Source organism: Ambystoma mexicanum, chromosome 3p, assembly GCF_040938575.1.
Source record: "Ambystoma mexicanum isolate Mex_15411 chromosome 3p, UKY_AmexF1_1, whole genome shotgun sequence".
In the NCBI taxonomy this organism is placed as follows: Eukaryota; Metazoa; Chordata; class Amphibia; order Caudata; family Ambystomatidae; genus Ambystoma; species Ambystoma mexicanum.
The window spans coordinates 812,053,778-812,071,839 of NC_090925.1; the positions used below are offsets into that span (position 1 = coordinate 812,053,778).

The 18,062-nt window shown below is 45.5% G+C and overlaps 1 protein-coding gene across 1 annotated transcript in view; it reads right to left on the reverse strand.

Moving 5' to 3' along the window:
* LOC138580919 (serine protease 33-like) overlaps nt 1-18,062 on the reverse strand; it is a 393,743-nt gene that overhangs the window by 88,896 nt on the left and 286,785 nt on the right. Inside the window, exon 4 of the mRNA XM_069651851.1 lies at nt 4,563-4,837. Within this exon, the coding sequence (XP_069507952.1) occupies nt 4,563-4,837 (275 nt within the window). The remainder of the gene's footprint in view (nt 1-4,562; nt 4,838-18,062) is intronic.

Sequence of the window (18,062 nt, forward strand, 5' to 3'; positions counted from 1 at the left end):
TCATATGTGGTGGACCTGTCCCCAGGCCCAGACATACTGGAAGGAAACCTGAGGCACATTAAAGAAATATCAAAAGGGCAACTCCCCATGGATCCAGCAGTGATACTGCTAGGGGAGGCAGTTGAAGGCAGCTATGCAAAAACCGGGAATACCGCTACGCTCATAACCCACATGCTGAGCGCGGCGAGAATTAACTTGGCACATATGTGAAAAGCAAACAAGGATTACCGGCACCGGTAAGGACACCGGTGCCAGTAATCCATTACCACCCTATTCCGAGGTCCCTTAGCGGGTCCCTTCCTCAACGCCTGGTTTTGCCAGGCGTTATGGAAGGGACCCGTTAAGGGACTTCAGAGCTAATAACGGGCCCGTTATTAGCTCCATCCCCATTCCCATTGAGCCCTATGGGGGGCTCGAATGGGAATGGGGAATGGTTCCCTGAATGGGGAGTTATCGGGTCCTCCAAGGTCGGAATGACCCGGTAAGTCCCTATTCCGGGAACACGGACCCGGAATGCGGTAAGGGGGTAGCCATGGCGCTATCAGCGCCATAGCTACCTCCTACCTCGTAATGAGGCCCGCTTTGAAGAATGTTATGTCACCCAGTCCGAACAGTGACGCAAAATATTTGAAGACGTGATGCACCACCACTAGCAGATTTTCCATCATTACGCCTTTTTCCACTCTATGCACGAGAAATTGGAGATTTTCCCCAGCCACATTTTCAGGCCTGCATGGAGTCTGAACTCCTCAAACCTGTCCATGACCACTGGTCTTGAGATCTGAGGCTCCACTGAGCACAGCAAGAGGTCATATATACGAATAGAGACATACACTACTCTTCCCCCAATGGCCAGCGAAAGGCCTCTGAAACCATATTCTGCCATATTCACTCCAACAAGCGCTCCATTACCACCACAAAGAGGGGCAGCGACAGCGGGCACTCCATTCTTGAATCTCTTGAGAGCGAAAATGTTCCAGCGATCACACCACTGACCAGTACCCACACAAGGAGCCAAGTGAGGAAAAACCTTCCCTATACTTCAAAGTCCAGTCCAAAACTCAATCAATATAGGAGTTGAACCACAAAGATCCACTATACCGAAATAAAAGACTTCTGGGAGTCAAGTGATAGAACTTAGCGGGACAGCAGCCGGTGGGCCAATCCCACTGTCACATTAAGTCTTCGCAGTTTGTACCTAATTGAATGATACAGTATAAACTATGACACCTGAAGGATTAGCAGTCAACTGGAAAAAACCTAAGAGGGCTTTATAATTACTTTTTCAAGTGTTTTTCAAGGGTAGGACTAACTGAAAAAACAGTGGTCAAGTTAGGATCAAATAAATGACTGGGACTCTGTTTGGCCCTCTACTTGCTTTAGGAGCATAGTCTGGGCCTCTCTTTTCTGGATAAGAGTTCTACCCTTCTTGGACCAGTCACTCACAGTTTATGTGTTTCTGTAGGGCGCTCTCTTGGTCCGGGGTCTTACTTGACAGGTACAAAACTCACTGGGATTCGTAGTTTGCCCTCCTGGACTCTGGCCCCCTATCAAACAACCTAAGGGGTCCTGGGTGATGGTGCCTGGTAGCAGACATCAGCCTCTTCAGGAATACTTGGACCCCAAAATACCTTAGTATCCCCTCCTGCTAAAGCCTGGGGTGCTCACTTTCCTCGCAGCACTATCATAGTTCCACTGATTTCTTTGTTTGGGTACCTTAGGCTAGCTCGGGGCTGCTCGCTTTTCCATCAGCTCCCTGGCACCCTTCTGATTCAAGTGTTCCACCACCCTTTCCTCCTTTTCTACATCCATGTATCCTGTTTTCTTCTCTCATCTTTTCTATGACCTCCTTCCCCCTCCATGTGTCTTCCTGCCTCCTTTCCGTCCCTCAACCCAACATTTCCTTCTCCCCTACATTTTCCTCGTGGATTTTTCTCCTCCTCTTCTCTCCTGTTTCTGTCCTTGCCTCTTCCACTTCTCTTCCCCCGCTCTCTCTCACTCTCTCTCTCTCTCTCTTCCTCCCACTCTGCCTCCTCCTCCTTTCCTTTCTCAGACGATCTGTCTCCTCCTCCTCTACTCGCTCCCTCTCTGCCTCCTCTCGCTCTCCCTTGCACCACAATCCTCTACCTTCTGCCTTGATCTCCACGGCATCTCTCCACATCCGCCAACCGACTCCTAACTCCACAACATCATTCTGCTTGGGGCCTCCTTTATGTCCTTCGCAAAACTGTGATTGGGTCCATGTGTGAGGAATCTGTGGTAGCTAGGTGTCAATTTAGAAAGGGCAGACATCCAAATGGTACCTTGTGAATTGGTCGACAATTTTACAATGCAAGCCTAATTATGCCCTGGCTCAGCATACCAAAGGGTCAAAAGGTCTGTCTGCCATCTTAAAGTTAGGCAGTCCTGTGTGTCTACACTACAAGATCGCACCATCAGGGTAACTCACTGCTTCACCACTTTGCTGATTCAATCCTCTGCTCTCTAGCCCAGACCGCTTGCTTCCGCTGATCCCTGTGGGAATGGGACACAGCTTACGGCGCGATTTAGGCTTGTGCATGTGTCACTCACAGTGGTATGTTCCGTGCTGTTTGAAAAAAGCATCTCACAGAGCGGTGTGAGTGGGAATTTTGGTTTGAGTCTATTGGACCTAAAACATTTGACCTAATCACATTTGACCTTTTTTCAGTCTGAAATGTGGAGGAGACCCCCCTGCAACCACCCCCCCCCCACTTCCCCTCAACCTAATCTATACCCTTACCCACCCCCATATATATATTTCATTAAATTTCCCCCGAAAATAAAATAGTTTGATCAAATGTTTTAGATCAAATGTTTTTAGGCCAATTATGCTAATGCCGGAATTTTAGTGCTAAAGCATGTGAGTTTATCACTGCCATAGTTTCTCAATATGTGGTTTAGTTTATGCTTGGTGGCCCTGGGCATGTTTTGGGCAGGCTATGACACAGAGTTTACAAAGCTAGAGATTGGGTAGAGTCTGAGGAGGATCTGCTGTATATCGCCCCTAGGTTCAGCATAGTGGTCCAGACAGTGGTCCTTGGCTCCCAGAGTCTCCAGGAACTCATCCCTTAGCCTCCTGAATGTGACTTTGTCATGCACGCTCCCCCTTTCTACGACCCTCCCCCTTGTTCTTTCTTGGATGGCTATGAGATCCCTACTCAGGAAATAGACATTTGACTTTAAACATTTGACATGTCAATGCTTTATAGTAAAGGTGTGAAGATGTAAACCAAAGAACCATTTCATGATGCAAGGTTTTTTTTTTTTCATTTCTTGCTAGCCAGGTCAAAGGTGCTTGTCAGTAGGAATCAGGAAGTATTGGCCTGTTAGGCAATATTTTGCGGCCATTGTAGCCCATTTAATTGCTAGCCAATTCCCCATCTATCGTTTCCTAGTTGTGCACCTTCAATAATAACCTCCTACTAATAGGCATTGGCTTTTCACTGCCTTTGCATTCTTCGGAGAGTAGCAACCCCAGTCAGCCTAGTCAGTTTGGTTGGGATGCTTTTCGTTGGTCCATCAGTGGTCAGGCGATTATCACAAATGTAATCCATAAAAAGGCTTGCAGTGCATTCTTGGTGGTAGGCCGTGGGATCTTATGCACCGTTTCTAACTTTCATTCTTGGGACTGGCCGAGACAATTGCCTACTTGAACACCCAGATACTTGACAGGGGATTTAGGAGGTGCCGTCTTCACAGATTAGATCATCAGATATGATGACCTCATGGGCTTGTTCCGGTTTTGACTGTAGATGAAAATGTCACCTAGATAGGCTCCTATACATACCTTGCAGGGTCACAACACATGGCCCATCAGTCTCTAGACTGCAGGATAGGAGAGTACATTGAAGGAGCCCTGTGGTATCGAAAACCGCTCTTTCCCTTGACTTTTGGGGCCAGAGGATTCTATCCGTAACTCTTGGTCAGCTCAAGAGTTAAGAAATAGGTGGGACATTGCAATATTTTTACCTTCTGAAAAACCAATGCTTACAACACAGCACAGAGGCTCACGTCGGATTAAACAAAGGCCCATTGTGACTGATGATATGCATAACATGGAACATGGAATTTTAATTACTATTTGTTTTGAAAATGTCACCTAATTATGTGCTGCAATTGCCTGGAATATTAACTGCATCAGGTACTTAGAAAGTACTGAATGGGGTAAGTAAGCAGTATCATCACATTGCAGTACTATGCATCCCATGTCCGAACTAATGTGGTCAAATCGCTTAGGTAGGTGGTATTTGTACCCATTCCCACCATACGCATCCTACAGGCGGGAAACCCTATATGAGTGTTTACATTAATAGATGCATCATGGATTCGGCTTAGAGCGGCCCTGCCACTTTACTGCAAGGCGCCATTACCTCTCAGTCAGTCTTTATGCAGTAGGCTTAGTACTAGTTGCAACCTACAGTCACAGGCACTTTTGCTCAAGAGACGTTTGCATGCCAAGAAAGGCCCCTGTGGAATGCACAGGGACACCCGCCAGTTTGGATATCACCCAATTTCTCTCGTGTGATGCCACTTGCCATTACCTCCAGATGAGCTAGTCGCTCCCCAGCCTGTGACCCAGCAGTTCGTTCCCTCTGGGATCTGCAAGGAGGCTGGTGGAAGGCAGACAGGAAGGATGTAGTCAGAGTAAGTGACGGGCGTTTGCAGCTTCAGGAGCGAGATGTCACCCAAGGATCCAACAGTGGTGTAATCGCTGTTGATGATTATCTGCAGGACTGCTGATGTCATCTCATATGGGCTTTTGTTGGATAATCCATATGCCCCCACGCGCACAGTATACAGCGCGGTGTTCACTGGCCTGCAAAACAAGAGGGTGAAAGTGTTAGGAGATCACAGAGAGGCTACATGTAAACACAATTGGGCATTGTGCTACATCTTTAACCACATGACTAATAAGGAGCCAAATAGCGTTAGGCTCCAGAGTTTGGACACAATTTATTGCTTACATGTAGAAACCTAGGATACCATTTGATATCATGGATGACAGTGGATGCCAGCAAAAACAATGCTACCATGGATACCCAGAATATAAATAAATACCATAGATAACAATGGATATCTAGAATAACAATAGATAATAAACAAGCATTGGCAAAGCCAATAGTTTGGTCTATTTTGTTGTTTGCAATTTTTTTTCCTTCTTCATATATTAGTATTTGGCACGCTTCAGAGCACTGCATACATTTAAGGGGAAGTTTGCTCAAAAATGTTATTCGGCCAATCGATCGGCATGTATTTTAGAGCATACATTGATCGATCTTAAAAAAATGTTCAATGCATCTTACCTTAGTTTTTCTCACATTTACACATGGCAATATGATGGGCCTGGTACTGCCATCTTGTGCTAATCTTATCCGTTGATCCATCGCCCTAAATTCAAGTGCCCTTGCAGGAGTAATTCAGATCACCCACCACTAAAGCTGACATCACTAGATGCTCACACCCCTTTTCACAACACCAATGCACGTCCCATGTCAACGTTCTCTGTATGCAATCATTGATGTGTGTCCATGGAATTGCCTAGATGTCTAATTTCCTTGACAAGTATAAACAAACCCTTTCTGATCACACAACATTCGAGTTTCTTTTTCCTTTCATGCCAGTGTATTCAATTTTGAGTCTCCCTGTCTTGTTTCTGCTTAGTTCAGCTATCTTCCACTTACAACGCACTTAGAAGCGGTACTTACATAAAATTAATGAACTCAGTAGTCGCTTTTTATTTAAACATCTCTTATATTATGTACACATGTCTTTACCAAACCATATTTAAATTCTCCTTTAACATGGCTTCTTTACTTGTTTCTTTGTGGAGTTTTAACGTTTGAGTCTATAAATCATGTCATTGCACAATGAGTTTTCGTAACATGGCTGTTTCTTCTCTTTCTTTAGCATTCAATTTTAATGCAAAACCTCATTTTATTACTGTATACAAACAAAAACATTTTTATTTTTCTCACTGTTGATGTTGTAATTCTTCAATATTCAGGCACTATGGTAAAAATGCAACCCTACCTGCACGAGCCTGAATATTCAGAAGAGGAAATACTTGAAAGAGAAAGAACCAGAAACAATGAGGAATCAGATGAAAGTCATGACGATCAATCACTGGAGCCTGAACCCAGCCGCATGGAAGACGTTTCCACCTGGCATACCTGCCATCATTGTGAGCTTATACCAACTGTGGTGGAGAACTGCTGTTGCAGAGAAAACTCTGGGTGCTTCGCCTACATTGCTGCAAATGACACACCACAGCCATGCATTACTGAGCCGCATGACTTCAGGGCAGCCTGCCTTACAACATCTGTGCTGCGAAGGATGATGTTTCTTATGCTTGAACTTCGAGCTAAAGTTCGCCCTCATAATCCAAGTTAAAAGTAAGTTTACTCTATATATGCTGTACATTTGACAATCGAGACAGCTAACATTTTATGTTGTTCTCCTACATCATTATAACTTTGCCGGATCAATGACGAAAGATGTTTTCTGTAAATCGAATACATTACTCTTTCTAATCTCAAACCAAAGTATTAATCCTTAGATTTAATGTCTGAACGATTACGTTTCTTTCACTTGGAAGTTAAAAACAAAATTCCCTATGTCCCAAACAGTTTTTGCTGGAATGGGTGTTCACATTTCTAATTTATCCCTACTTGAAATCACAAGTACTGTCAGTACTTTGCCTGAAAAGGTACTTTTTAAAGCATAACAATGCCTTACATTTTAGAAGGTAATGCAAACAAAATAAATGCAATCATTGGGTTCATTCAAGTAAACCATTTCTGTATTTCTTACACAGGTGGTACAGGCTTGTGGACTATCACGCATTTACATGGTGGATGCATGGAAGACTTGGATTCTGTGTTGGGCGATTAATACCTGCCTGTGTGGTACAAGCAATTTGTGAGAAATTCCCCAGTGACTATGGACAATACCAGGGATTAAAACAGACAGAGCCTAATCCGCAGCAGTACCATTTGTAGTTTGTCATTGCCACCCACCTTACCAAACTAAATTTAAAAAAATTAAAAATTAATTTATGTTCAAAGTTGTTCGAAAGTTCATGTAAGTCCACAACACACCAAAACATCTAAGAGTATCATGAAAGATCAGTGTGCTTTAACAAGTTTACTCGCATATTGCGCTCCCCTCATTCACATCTGTTATAATGGATTTCTGAACTCTGATCTGGTGAACAGATGTTCAGGAGGCCTGTCTTGTTTAGTGTAACAGAAAACACTTCTGCGAAGTTAGCTAGGACAATTCAAGGTAGCTTGAACAGCAATCAAGGCTAAGTCTCAGGAGTAGTGGGGGTTATCGAGGTCTTGGATGAGCACACACAGTAGGACGACAAGAATTACCCTTACACAGTAGTATATCAAAAATACACTATTTATTAGGCCCAGAACAAACACAAGTGAATCATGAAGAACACAGTAATAGTACTACTTAAACACACACTATGTAAATACATGTACAGTCAATTTTTTCGGTCAATGCGGTAAAGTGCAGATTTCCGCCAAAACCTGTGAGGAGGGAAAGCAAACAAACTTTATCACAATGGCCAACTCTAGAAATGGAAATCCCTAATTAAGAAGTCCAGCCCTATGAAGATTGGAGCGTTGTGTAAAGATTGTTATGTTTGTGCGTAAAAACGCTTGTCGATGCATAAAGCTCACAAAGGACAAACTTCAATTGGAAGAAAAAGTTAGAAGAGGACACGGGAGTGTGAGGAATTTGGTTCCAAGAGTCAGGGGCAGGTCTGCTACGGAGAACAAAGCTATCCCCAACTGTTGGATGCAAGAGCCCCCCAAGCCAAGACAAGGACCACAAGGGATCCTTTGTGCGTAAAAAACAGTATGGAGGAACTAGGGGCCATTGGAAAGTGGTATGAGTACTCACCACCCTTAGCTCACTACGGGTTCAAGCTTGGCAGGTTGGCAGAAGGTGTCCTGGACTACGAAATCCCCTCCTTGGCTAAGCCTTAAAGTGCACAGGCGCTGTGGGTGACCTCATATCCCAAAAATGAGTCGTTAACGTTGACTTTTTTGTAAAATTGCAAAGACTACATGCCCAATGCACAATGTCACTGTGCAACCCATTGTAATGGTAGAAGAATTTTTAATTGCAAAAGCGTTGCTGCTAAAGCTTGCTCACAAGGGAACTGTCCCTGCATCACTTGGTCTAGGAGTCTGCTGTAATACGCTAAAGGTTTGTGGCCTAACAATGTCTGCTGGTTCAGGACTGCTCTCATCACCTGCCCGTTCGATTTTGTGAAAACAAATAGAATGGTTTCTCGTAATTCGGGGGTCGGCAAGACCGGAGCATTGCTGATCGCAGCCTTGTGTTCCCAAAAGCAAGTCCCCTTTTCCTCAGACCACCCTATTGGACCTTTCCACTTCTGCGCTTCCTTAAGCCCCTGCAGTAAGGGCCGCATGTAACTTGAGTAATCAAACATCCATGAGCTATAGTAATTACAGAGCCCCAAAAACTGCCTTTGTTTCACTGTGACTGGCAGAGGCGTATTCTGGACTGTGGTGCCTCTCTCTGGCATTAACATTCTTCTTGCAGTCAATATTACTTGCCCCAAATATACTACCTGCCTGTCAGTACTGCAATTTTTCTTTGTCTACTTTGTACCCTTTCTACGCGAGCAGGGTGAGGAGCGTTATTGAATCTCCTCGACACTGCTACTCTGAAGTGCTTCAAACCAACAGATCATCCACGTACTGAATTACAGTACAGGACACACATAAATTCCCCAGATTCATTTGAAACACCGTAGTAAAGACACAGAGATTCAGGGTACCCCGTGGGGCAACCTCTTATGCTCGAACCCCTGACCACAATACGTAAACACCATGAGGGTCCTCAGAATTGGGGTATAAGGGAACAGAGAAAATTGAATTTTTTTAATCTGTCACCATGAAATGGGTCGACACAGTAGGGATATTAAAGAGAATGGTGGCAGGACTCGGTACCACCCAAAATTCCACCTCAACAATGTTATTGAGGGGGTGCAAATCGTGGACCATCCTCCAACTGGACCCCTTTGATTTCTTCACAGAGTAGATGGCCATATTGCATGGGGACACAGAAGGTTGTATTATGCCTTGCTTCAACAATGCCACAACGGTCTCGTAAATCCCCTCGTCTGCCTTTCTAGACAATATTGCACCAGGTTTCAATTTTATTCGCACTGCTTCAACACTCTTTAGTAGCCCACATCAAATGGATTGCTGGTCTATAAATGGTCCGGCACCTTTCCCAAATCCTCCTTTCAATATGTTGATGTACTTTTAACGAGCATGGTCTGTGGTACTTCCCTTTTCTCTCTCGCTATCTGGCAAGGCACCCCAATCTCAAAGACCATCTCTCCTGTGTCTTCGAACAATTGCTTGTAGGACACGTCCCTCAGCAATAAGGTTGAATCGATGCACAGCACTGTGCACCACTCTCTGCCTTCCTCATCTGAGCCTGAGAGAACCACCCTGATCTTCTTGATCACTACCGAATCATAACAATGGTGCCTGGTGTTACTTCATGTGGCACAACAGGCCAAAATAAAAACTCCATTGGTACCTGCCATGTCTGGTTTCTGATTCCCAGGACCAACTCAACAAGACCATCACCCTATTAAGGAACATTGTTCAATGGACAGGGACCCCCTCTGATCCCACTGTCACCACAATGGGCATGCAAATAAGCTATTTATCTTACCTGATACAAACCTGGAGTCAAGCATACTATACCTTTCTCTGTGAAGGCAATTGTCATAAGCAGTTTGCTCAGGAGGTCTCTTCCCAAAAGATTTGCCAGTTTGCCTGTACAATATAACAAAGTACATACCTTAATACGAAGATCTTCAGTATAAGGAACCTACAGGATAGCCCCAGAGAATCCCTTTGTGTCCATTGTTCTACCTGCGGGATAACTCACCTTCCTTAATGCAAGATTTTGTGGCCCCTGTGTCGACCATGAATGAGAACTTTTGTCACCTACTTGCACACCTATCCAGGGTTCCTCTTTCAGATTCCCCTTCCAGATTGATGGTAACAGACAGGACTGGACACATCAGGAACCCGTGTGGGCTGTCCTACTCCTGGTACATATTAGCATCGGGGAACGAAAAAAGGACTACCTCCAAAAACACTGGCCCTCGGACACCCTCTCATTCGCATTGGACCGGGAGCAAACACATGTCAATCTGGCAAGTGGAAAACATCATTAGGAAACTAAAAACCCTCTAACTGCCAAGGTGACACCTGCCCTGCTCCGATCATCAAAGCAGCAGCACACAAACTTTCCCCATTTATTACTAACCTTATCAACGCTTCCTTCAAAACTGGAGTAGTGCCTGATAACTTAAAAGACCCTTGGGTCATTCCTCTAATCAAAAAACCGACTCTTGACCCAGCCAACCCGTGTAACTACAGGCCGATAACAACAGTACCCTTTTTCCTAAAAATACTAGATAGAGCAGCCTACCTGCAAATTCAGGTATATCTAGAATCTAACAATCTACTGGGACTAAGGCAATCCGGTTTTCGACCAAGACACAACACGGAAACTGCCTTGATAAATCTCACCACTCAAATTCAAGCATTAAATGACAATTGATTGATTTATTGATATTTTATTTCTATCGCGCTCGTACACAAGTGTTTCAGAGCGCGACAAGGCAAGGGAGGGGAACAGGGGAGAACAAAACAGCGATCTTACTAGGCCCAGTGACATTGGGAACGCGCAAGTGCATGGGAGAGGAGGGAGGGGAAAAGTGCATGGAAGGGGGGAGAGGTGGAAAGTGCGAAGCAGAGGAGAAACAGATAAATAACAATAAATAAATAATAAAGGCAACAAACAGTGGTAATGCAGCTAGCAATTTGCAAGTGCTAGGTGTAAGGTAGCAGACAGGGAAGGTCTGATAAGTGCAGGAAGAAAAAGGGGGGGCTGTATGGGTACAGATACAGACCCCAGTGTAAGGGGTGGCCGGAGGCAGTGCGGGAGGGTGGCAGGATGAGCAGGTTCCTGGGCCCAAAAGACAGAGGGTGGCCAGGTGCACGGTGCCAAGAGAGAACAGATCAGCAGGGGAGAGGGGGAGCGAAGGCAGAAGAAAAGAGGAAGGTCTTGAGGTGCTTCCGGAACCGGAGATGGTTCTCCTCAAGTTTTAGAGTGGCAGGGAGGCTGTTCCAGACGGAGGCCCCAGCCGAAGACAGAGATCTACCCCCAGCTCGTTTCTTAGAAAAACGACTGACCCTGAGTGAGTTGGAGGTAGAGGAGCAAAGAGCTCGAGAGGGGAAGTATTTGCGGAGGGATAGCTGAAGGTATTTTGGACCCAGGCCCCAGAAAGCCTTGTGGACAATGCAGAGGGTTTTGAATTTACTCCTTGCATCCACTGGGAGCCAGTGGAGAGATTTCAGAGCTGGATAGATACGATCCCACAATGGTAAACTAGCATTCCTCCTTCTGCTTGACTTATCAGCAGCTTTTGATTTGGTCAACCACCAAACGCTATGCCACCATCTGAAATCTGCAGCACATTTCTCTGACTCAGCCACATCCTGGATCAGCTCCTTCCTGGCGAACAGAACTATGAGGGTCTTTTCTCCTACTGACTCTGCTGAACCTTCCCCAGTACTATGTGGGGTGCCGCAAGGTTCCTGTGTGTCCCCCACGCTCTATAATGTCTTTACGAAGCCCCTATTTGATACCCTTGACTATCTGGGTGTCACGTATACTAACTATGCAGACGACACCCAGATACTCATTCCCATCCCTGGAGATTATGCAACGGACAGCAAAACCCTCAACGAAATCTACTCAGTAATACAAGCATGGATGGCACAACATGGTCTTTGTCTAAACAACAAAAAAACTGAGCTGCTTATCCTAGGTACACATGCTAAACTGAAAAAACTAAACACTGCCTTCAAATTATTTACTATAGATGGCAACTCCATCGCTGTCTCAAACAACACTAAAACTCTTGGCATTTACCTTGATGCCACTTTATCATTCTCCAAACAAATCAACGCGGTAGCAACGTCATCCGCATATACTTGTAAACTAATCACCGCCTGCAGGATGTTCATTTCCACACCTAATTGCATCACACTTGCCAGAACCCTAGTTCTGTCCAAAATTGATTATTGTAATGCCCTCTACTTAGGTACTAGCCACAAAAACATTAATAAGTTGCAAGTAACCCAGAATAATGCCATCAGGGCAGCCCTCAACATTCCCAAGAAGTCCCATATTTCTGAGACTAGACGCAACCTGCACTGGCTTCCTGTAGAGCACAGAATATCTCTCAAAACTCTTGCTCTAAAACACAAAGTTAGGGCTAATCTCGCCCCAGCCTACCTCACTAACCAATTCACTTCTCATACGGCCTCAAGACCACTTAGAGTGGCTCAAGCAAACATATTGTTCATACAGAGATTCAAACTCCATAACTTGAGAGGGGCTAGCTTCCCTGTACAGGCATCAAAGCTATGGCACACACTCCCTGCTCCCTTCAGATCAGAACCCTCCTTCCACTTATTCAAGTGCAATAGTAAGCGCTGGCTTCAGGATTTGGATACAACGAGAGTTTAACTTCCCGATTTTAGGCCTGTCGTCTGACTTACTGCATTTATTGTAAATACTATACTGTACTATTTAACTGCATCCGCCTTTATTTACTGTATGTAACTGTAACTTTTATGTCTCTGCAACACGTATGTATCTTCCTTATCGACTATATGTAACTGTAAAGTGCTGTAACCTGCATTAATTGATGTGCCCGTATGCCCCTGGGCTTGGCTGCGCTTTATAAATAAAACAAATACAAATACATTCATCCACCCCTTTGTCATACCCAATTCACCCTGTCCCTGTTGCCCCAATTGCCCCTGTTGTCCTTCCATAGAATTTGTAATTACTGCCCCTTCCAAACAAATCTTCGCCAATTTCTTCTGAACAAGCTTAGCCTCTGATTTTGCGCCTGCTCCGGACCCTCCTTTTCTTTTTCTCATCTTCTTTTACAAAAATGCACAATATATGCTTGAATTTTTGGCCAGCTTTTGACCTCCTTCCCCGCCACTTTATCTAAAATGTGCTGTACTTCCTTCGGAAGTCCCTTATTTAACATGTAAAAAATTGACACTTTTTTGTCCCACGCTTCTTCCGTCTCTGCCCTCCATATCTCCTGAATTAACTGGATATGTGATGCAGGATCATCATTCAATTTCATCGTTTTGGCTGGAATTGGATTTATATCAGGCGTATCGAGATACATAATCTGCAAGGCCCCGCATACCTGTGCCTAGCAATTATTAGAAGCCGCTCCATCATGGTCATTTGTATCCAACAGAACTCCTGAATGTCTCAATCTCCTCCACAGTTCATCATTAGGGTCGTGAATAAGCTCTTCATGTCCCCTATGCTCAACATGACACCGGCAGTATGTTTCTCTAATGCATACATCTAATTCCCTGCCCCTGCAGTGAGCAAAGGGAGTGTCCATGTGTGATCACAGGTCATAATACTCCTTTCCCAGACCCTTCCGGAGCAACAGAAACTGATCTACACCCATTTTTATTGGGGCTTCACCCATTTCTCCCCTACTACTTGTACATCCAAGCAATTACCCTGGCAAGTCCTATGGCTCCATGGTCTGCTCTCTATCCCTACTACTGGAGCAGGAGGTAGGGAGACTACACCCTGCTCAACATCTGATTCTCATCCCTCTTCATCTTCTATTCCAGCTATTACATCCCCTACTTCTACAGGCACAGACGCATAATCAGCACTACCATAGGGTGCCATCTCCCGCCCTCCCTGCTCAAATCCTGTACCTATGGTAGCATCTCTGTTCTCCATATCGACCTCAACTGCTCTGATAACAGATTTGTCCAACCCAACAAGAACCTGCCCATGTCTCCACCTTCCTTCTTCTACATCCCGTACCTGCCTTCTCACTTCCACCCAGTCTTCATCTCTTTGCCGCCGTAGCAGCACTACCTCTTCCTCCGCTAACCTTAGTGCTTCTGTCAATTTTTCCTGTTATTGTGTCTCTACCACTCCTTGCACCCTATGCTTTATCCTAGCAGGAAAAGGTCTAAATTCCTCTTCTTTCACTCTCATTTTCAATCCTTCATCCTCTCTTTTGACTGTCGGCCTCACTCTTTCTCACTCCTCCACCCTTAATCTATCTGCTAACCTAGCAGTCAGGCAAGTTATCCCCTTCTCGCTCTCAGTTTTCAACCTCCCTGCAGCCCTAACAATTGAAGGAGTTACCCTTCACTTTCCTCAAGATCCCTGTTCTTAGAAATTGTAACTGATGGGGGCATTACCTGTGTCCATCTCGCAACCGCTGGATTAGCCGCTGGGGAAAATGGCGGTACGAACTCAGGTTCTGTGTACCCATCTGCAGGCGATAAAGTATAGCATGGGGGAGGTGCAGAAGGAATTCTCGCACCCTCCTTTTTTCATCCCTCCCTCCATGATTTCAACATTACGGCCCTTCCTGCCTTTTTCATACATCCTCCATAATGCCAAGATATTTAACCGTTCTCTACCTTTGAGCTCTTGAGTTTTCTAGTCAGAAAGGTAATTTCACAGACAAAATGGCGAGCCAAACCCATGCCACAACAAATGTTCATCCAAAGAACCCCCCTTTTTACCCCTACTCAGTTTTTTAGGTGCTCCCCACAATTGCTCTTGGTACTCGTTATTACCGCAATTACCTCACTAAGCTACTTGCTTTAATTCTACTTCTCACTGTTATACAAAAGACAGCATCTTTTCAAAAACACTTGCCTGACAATATTTCCGAGATATCCTCACCACTTGACCATAGGAGGGGCGCAATCCTTTCCACTACAGCACTGCTGCTCTTGCTCTCTTCATCACAAGTACAGCCTTCACTACTACAAAACTGTCAAGGAGTTCCCCCCTTCTCACCTGGGTACGGTGTTTGCCGATGTCTTCGATCACTGCCTTCTTGCGAACGCTCCTGGTCTTGAACAGCGCTGCTCGAGTCTCGTCTGGTTCTAGGTTGCATTTAGTTCCGGGAGCGCGGAGTCCAGGAATCTGGGAGTCTGGGAAAAGCTAGTAATGCTCGGAATCAGGAAGGGGGAAAGGGTCAGGAGCGGGTAATAGCACTGGGACAAGGAAACAATACCGCGAGCTACGAACACACGTCTGTGGCTACTCTACAATAGCATTGAGACACGCGGAGCCATGGAAGGCGTGGTCTATAAATAGATCACGCCGCGTTCAGCGCATGGAGCGAGCAAGGGCTTCAGCGCTGGACGGCCATGTTGGAAGTAGTACGGAATGTAAGCCCCGTTGAGACAAGGACCAGGAGGTCCAAAAGCGGTGTGATCTGAAGTTCATGACAGCATGCCTCCTCCGAAGGCCTTTTCCTCCAGGTTTGCCCGGGTGTATTAGGTGAAATCTTCTGACTAACCGAGGAGCCTTGACATTTGAAACAGGTTCCCAGGTCCTTTCGCTAGGAGGATATCCTTTCCACTCCACTAGGTATTGAAGATGGCCCCGCTTATACCTGCAGTCACAAATCCGGGACACCTCATGTTCCAGTTGGTTGTCAACCAGTAGAGGGGGAGGTCTACTGGATCTTCAAGAGGATTGGACGTAGGGCTTCAATAGGGATGTGTGAAAAACTGGATGAATTCTTTTCCAGGAGTCAGGTAGCTTGATTCGATATGGGACAGGAATGATAATCACCTTGATGGGAAATGGACCATAGTAGCGGGGAGCCAGCTTGTTTGGTCGCAAGTGTCGGGGGAGTAGTTTTGATGACAACCACACTCGGTCACCGACTGTATAGGAAGGACCTGGTCTTCTCTTGGAATCCGCATACCTCTTGGTCGGTAAGATGGCTTTTTCTAAGTGTTCTTTAGCCTCCCGATGAATGTTGACAAGAGTTTCGATCCAGGAGTCAACAGTAGGTACTGGTGTAGGGTAAGGAAGAATCGAGGGTAAAACCGATGGATGGAACCCCTGACTACAATAAAAAGGGCTGGTCTGTAGCGCTGAATGTTCAGAGTTGTTGTAAGCAAATTCCGCAACGGTATCAGGAGAGACTAGTCATCCTGGACCTTGGTGGCGAAACTTCTGAGATATTGTTCCAGGGTCTGATTTGCACGTTCTGTGGCTCCGTTGGTTTGGGGGTGATATCCTGAAGAGAGGGCACGTTGGATTCCTAGTACCCGACAGAGGTGTTTCCAGAATTGTGAAATGTATTGTGGACCCCGGTCAGATATGATCTTGGAAGGAAGCCCATGTAGTCGGAATATGTGTTCCAGAAATATTCCAGCTAGCTCTGAAGAGGAGGGTAGTGTTACACATCGCTGCAAGTGGTCTTTGTGGGCACGGACCCGCTTGTGCGGCACTCTACTTACGAACAGTTCCAAGATGGATGCCCGTGATTCTCCCCATTCTGCTTGTAGTGGTCCAGTTGTTACACGTTCATTTGATGTACGGCCAACTGCTCACGTGATCCTTTATCCAGAATCGAAGCAGACATTGCTTCGCGTCGCTTCTGCCTTTGGCACTCTGTGAGTTCGCTTCTGAGACCTCCTTCTCACTTCTACTAGTTAATTCCTCTTGTGCTTACTGTTCCTTCTAACCCTGTTTTGCATCCCCTATCCAGATTCACACTGCAGCATTCTCCCGCCTCTTTCTCAGTCTGCCATCGCTGGCAGACCTATTTCATTCCCGTTCCTGCCAGACTTCCATTAGAGTAAGTTCAGATCCGTTAGGGCTCCCCTTTCCTTTCGATTAGGATTCTTACTTTCTGCTTTCCTTACAGAGTCTCCCGAAGCTTCACTACTCCTCCAATCTCCAGCAATGAACTTTATTCCTCCAACTTCGTTCCTTCGTTGGTGAGAGGATTACTTTCTGTTTCCCATTCTCTTCTTTCCACTTGATCTCTCCTCTAACCTTCTTCTATTTTCCTCCTCTCCCGCGTACCTAGAAGAAGCCTCCCGAGTGACATTCTGGTTCTGCCTTCGGAGACGCTTACTCTTCAAACTTCTTCCCGATCCACATGAGTGGAACTCGTCCAGGGTTTTCTTCCCTTAGAGGGTTTCCCTGGGAGTCCTGCCCTCTCCCCTGGGTCACTTTACCCTGGGTGGAGAGGCCAGGGCTCTCGCAGGAGAGCCTTCCCAGCTGCATTGGTCCTCCCATTTGGAGCCATCGATCTGTCAAGGCTCACCTTGTAGACATTTTCTATATACTCTGTGCTACAGCAGCTTTAATTATCTGTATGCTACAGAGTGGTAATAGTAAGCGACGCGCAAGATATTGACAGCCGATGTCCCAAATGGAACAACAAATGCAGCAGCTAATGGCAGCTATGCAGGCCATGTCCTTAGAGATGCATTCCCTAAAACAGGACAATGCGCAACTACGGCTTTAAGTAGCTAGAGCCTTTTCTGACACTCCCCCGTCGTCGTTACGTTCTGTTATGTACAATGGTGATCCATACAAATTAAAAGAATTTCTCGACAGCTGCACTATCCAATTCACTTTGAAACCTCGCTTTTCCCCTACCGATAAAGATAAGGTGGGCTATGTTATTTCACATCTTTCCGGGCCTGCTTTAGCATGGGCTACCCCGTTACCTCCAACAACGTAATCCTTGACTCCTACTCCGCCTTCACCAACGGCCTCAAAACCATGTTCGGTAGGAAGGAAATTTCGGTTGCCACGCAAGAATGGCTCCTCGATCTAAAACAAGGAAGCAGAGAATTACTTTGGTACATTACTCAATTCAAACAACTATCCTCCGAACTGGGCTGGCCAGATGAAGGCCTTCTCACATTTTTTCGGAGAGGCCTAATGGATGAACTCAAGGATGAAGTCTCTAAGGTCCCTCGCCCCGCTAATTTAGCAGATATGATCACTTTAACCATGCCAATTGATTACCGTATGCATGAACGGACATACGAGAGAAAAAAGAGCAAAGGAACACAACCTCAGTTAGAGTTTACCCCTACAACCCAAAAAATTCTGAC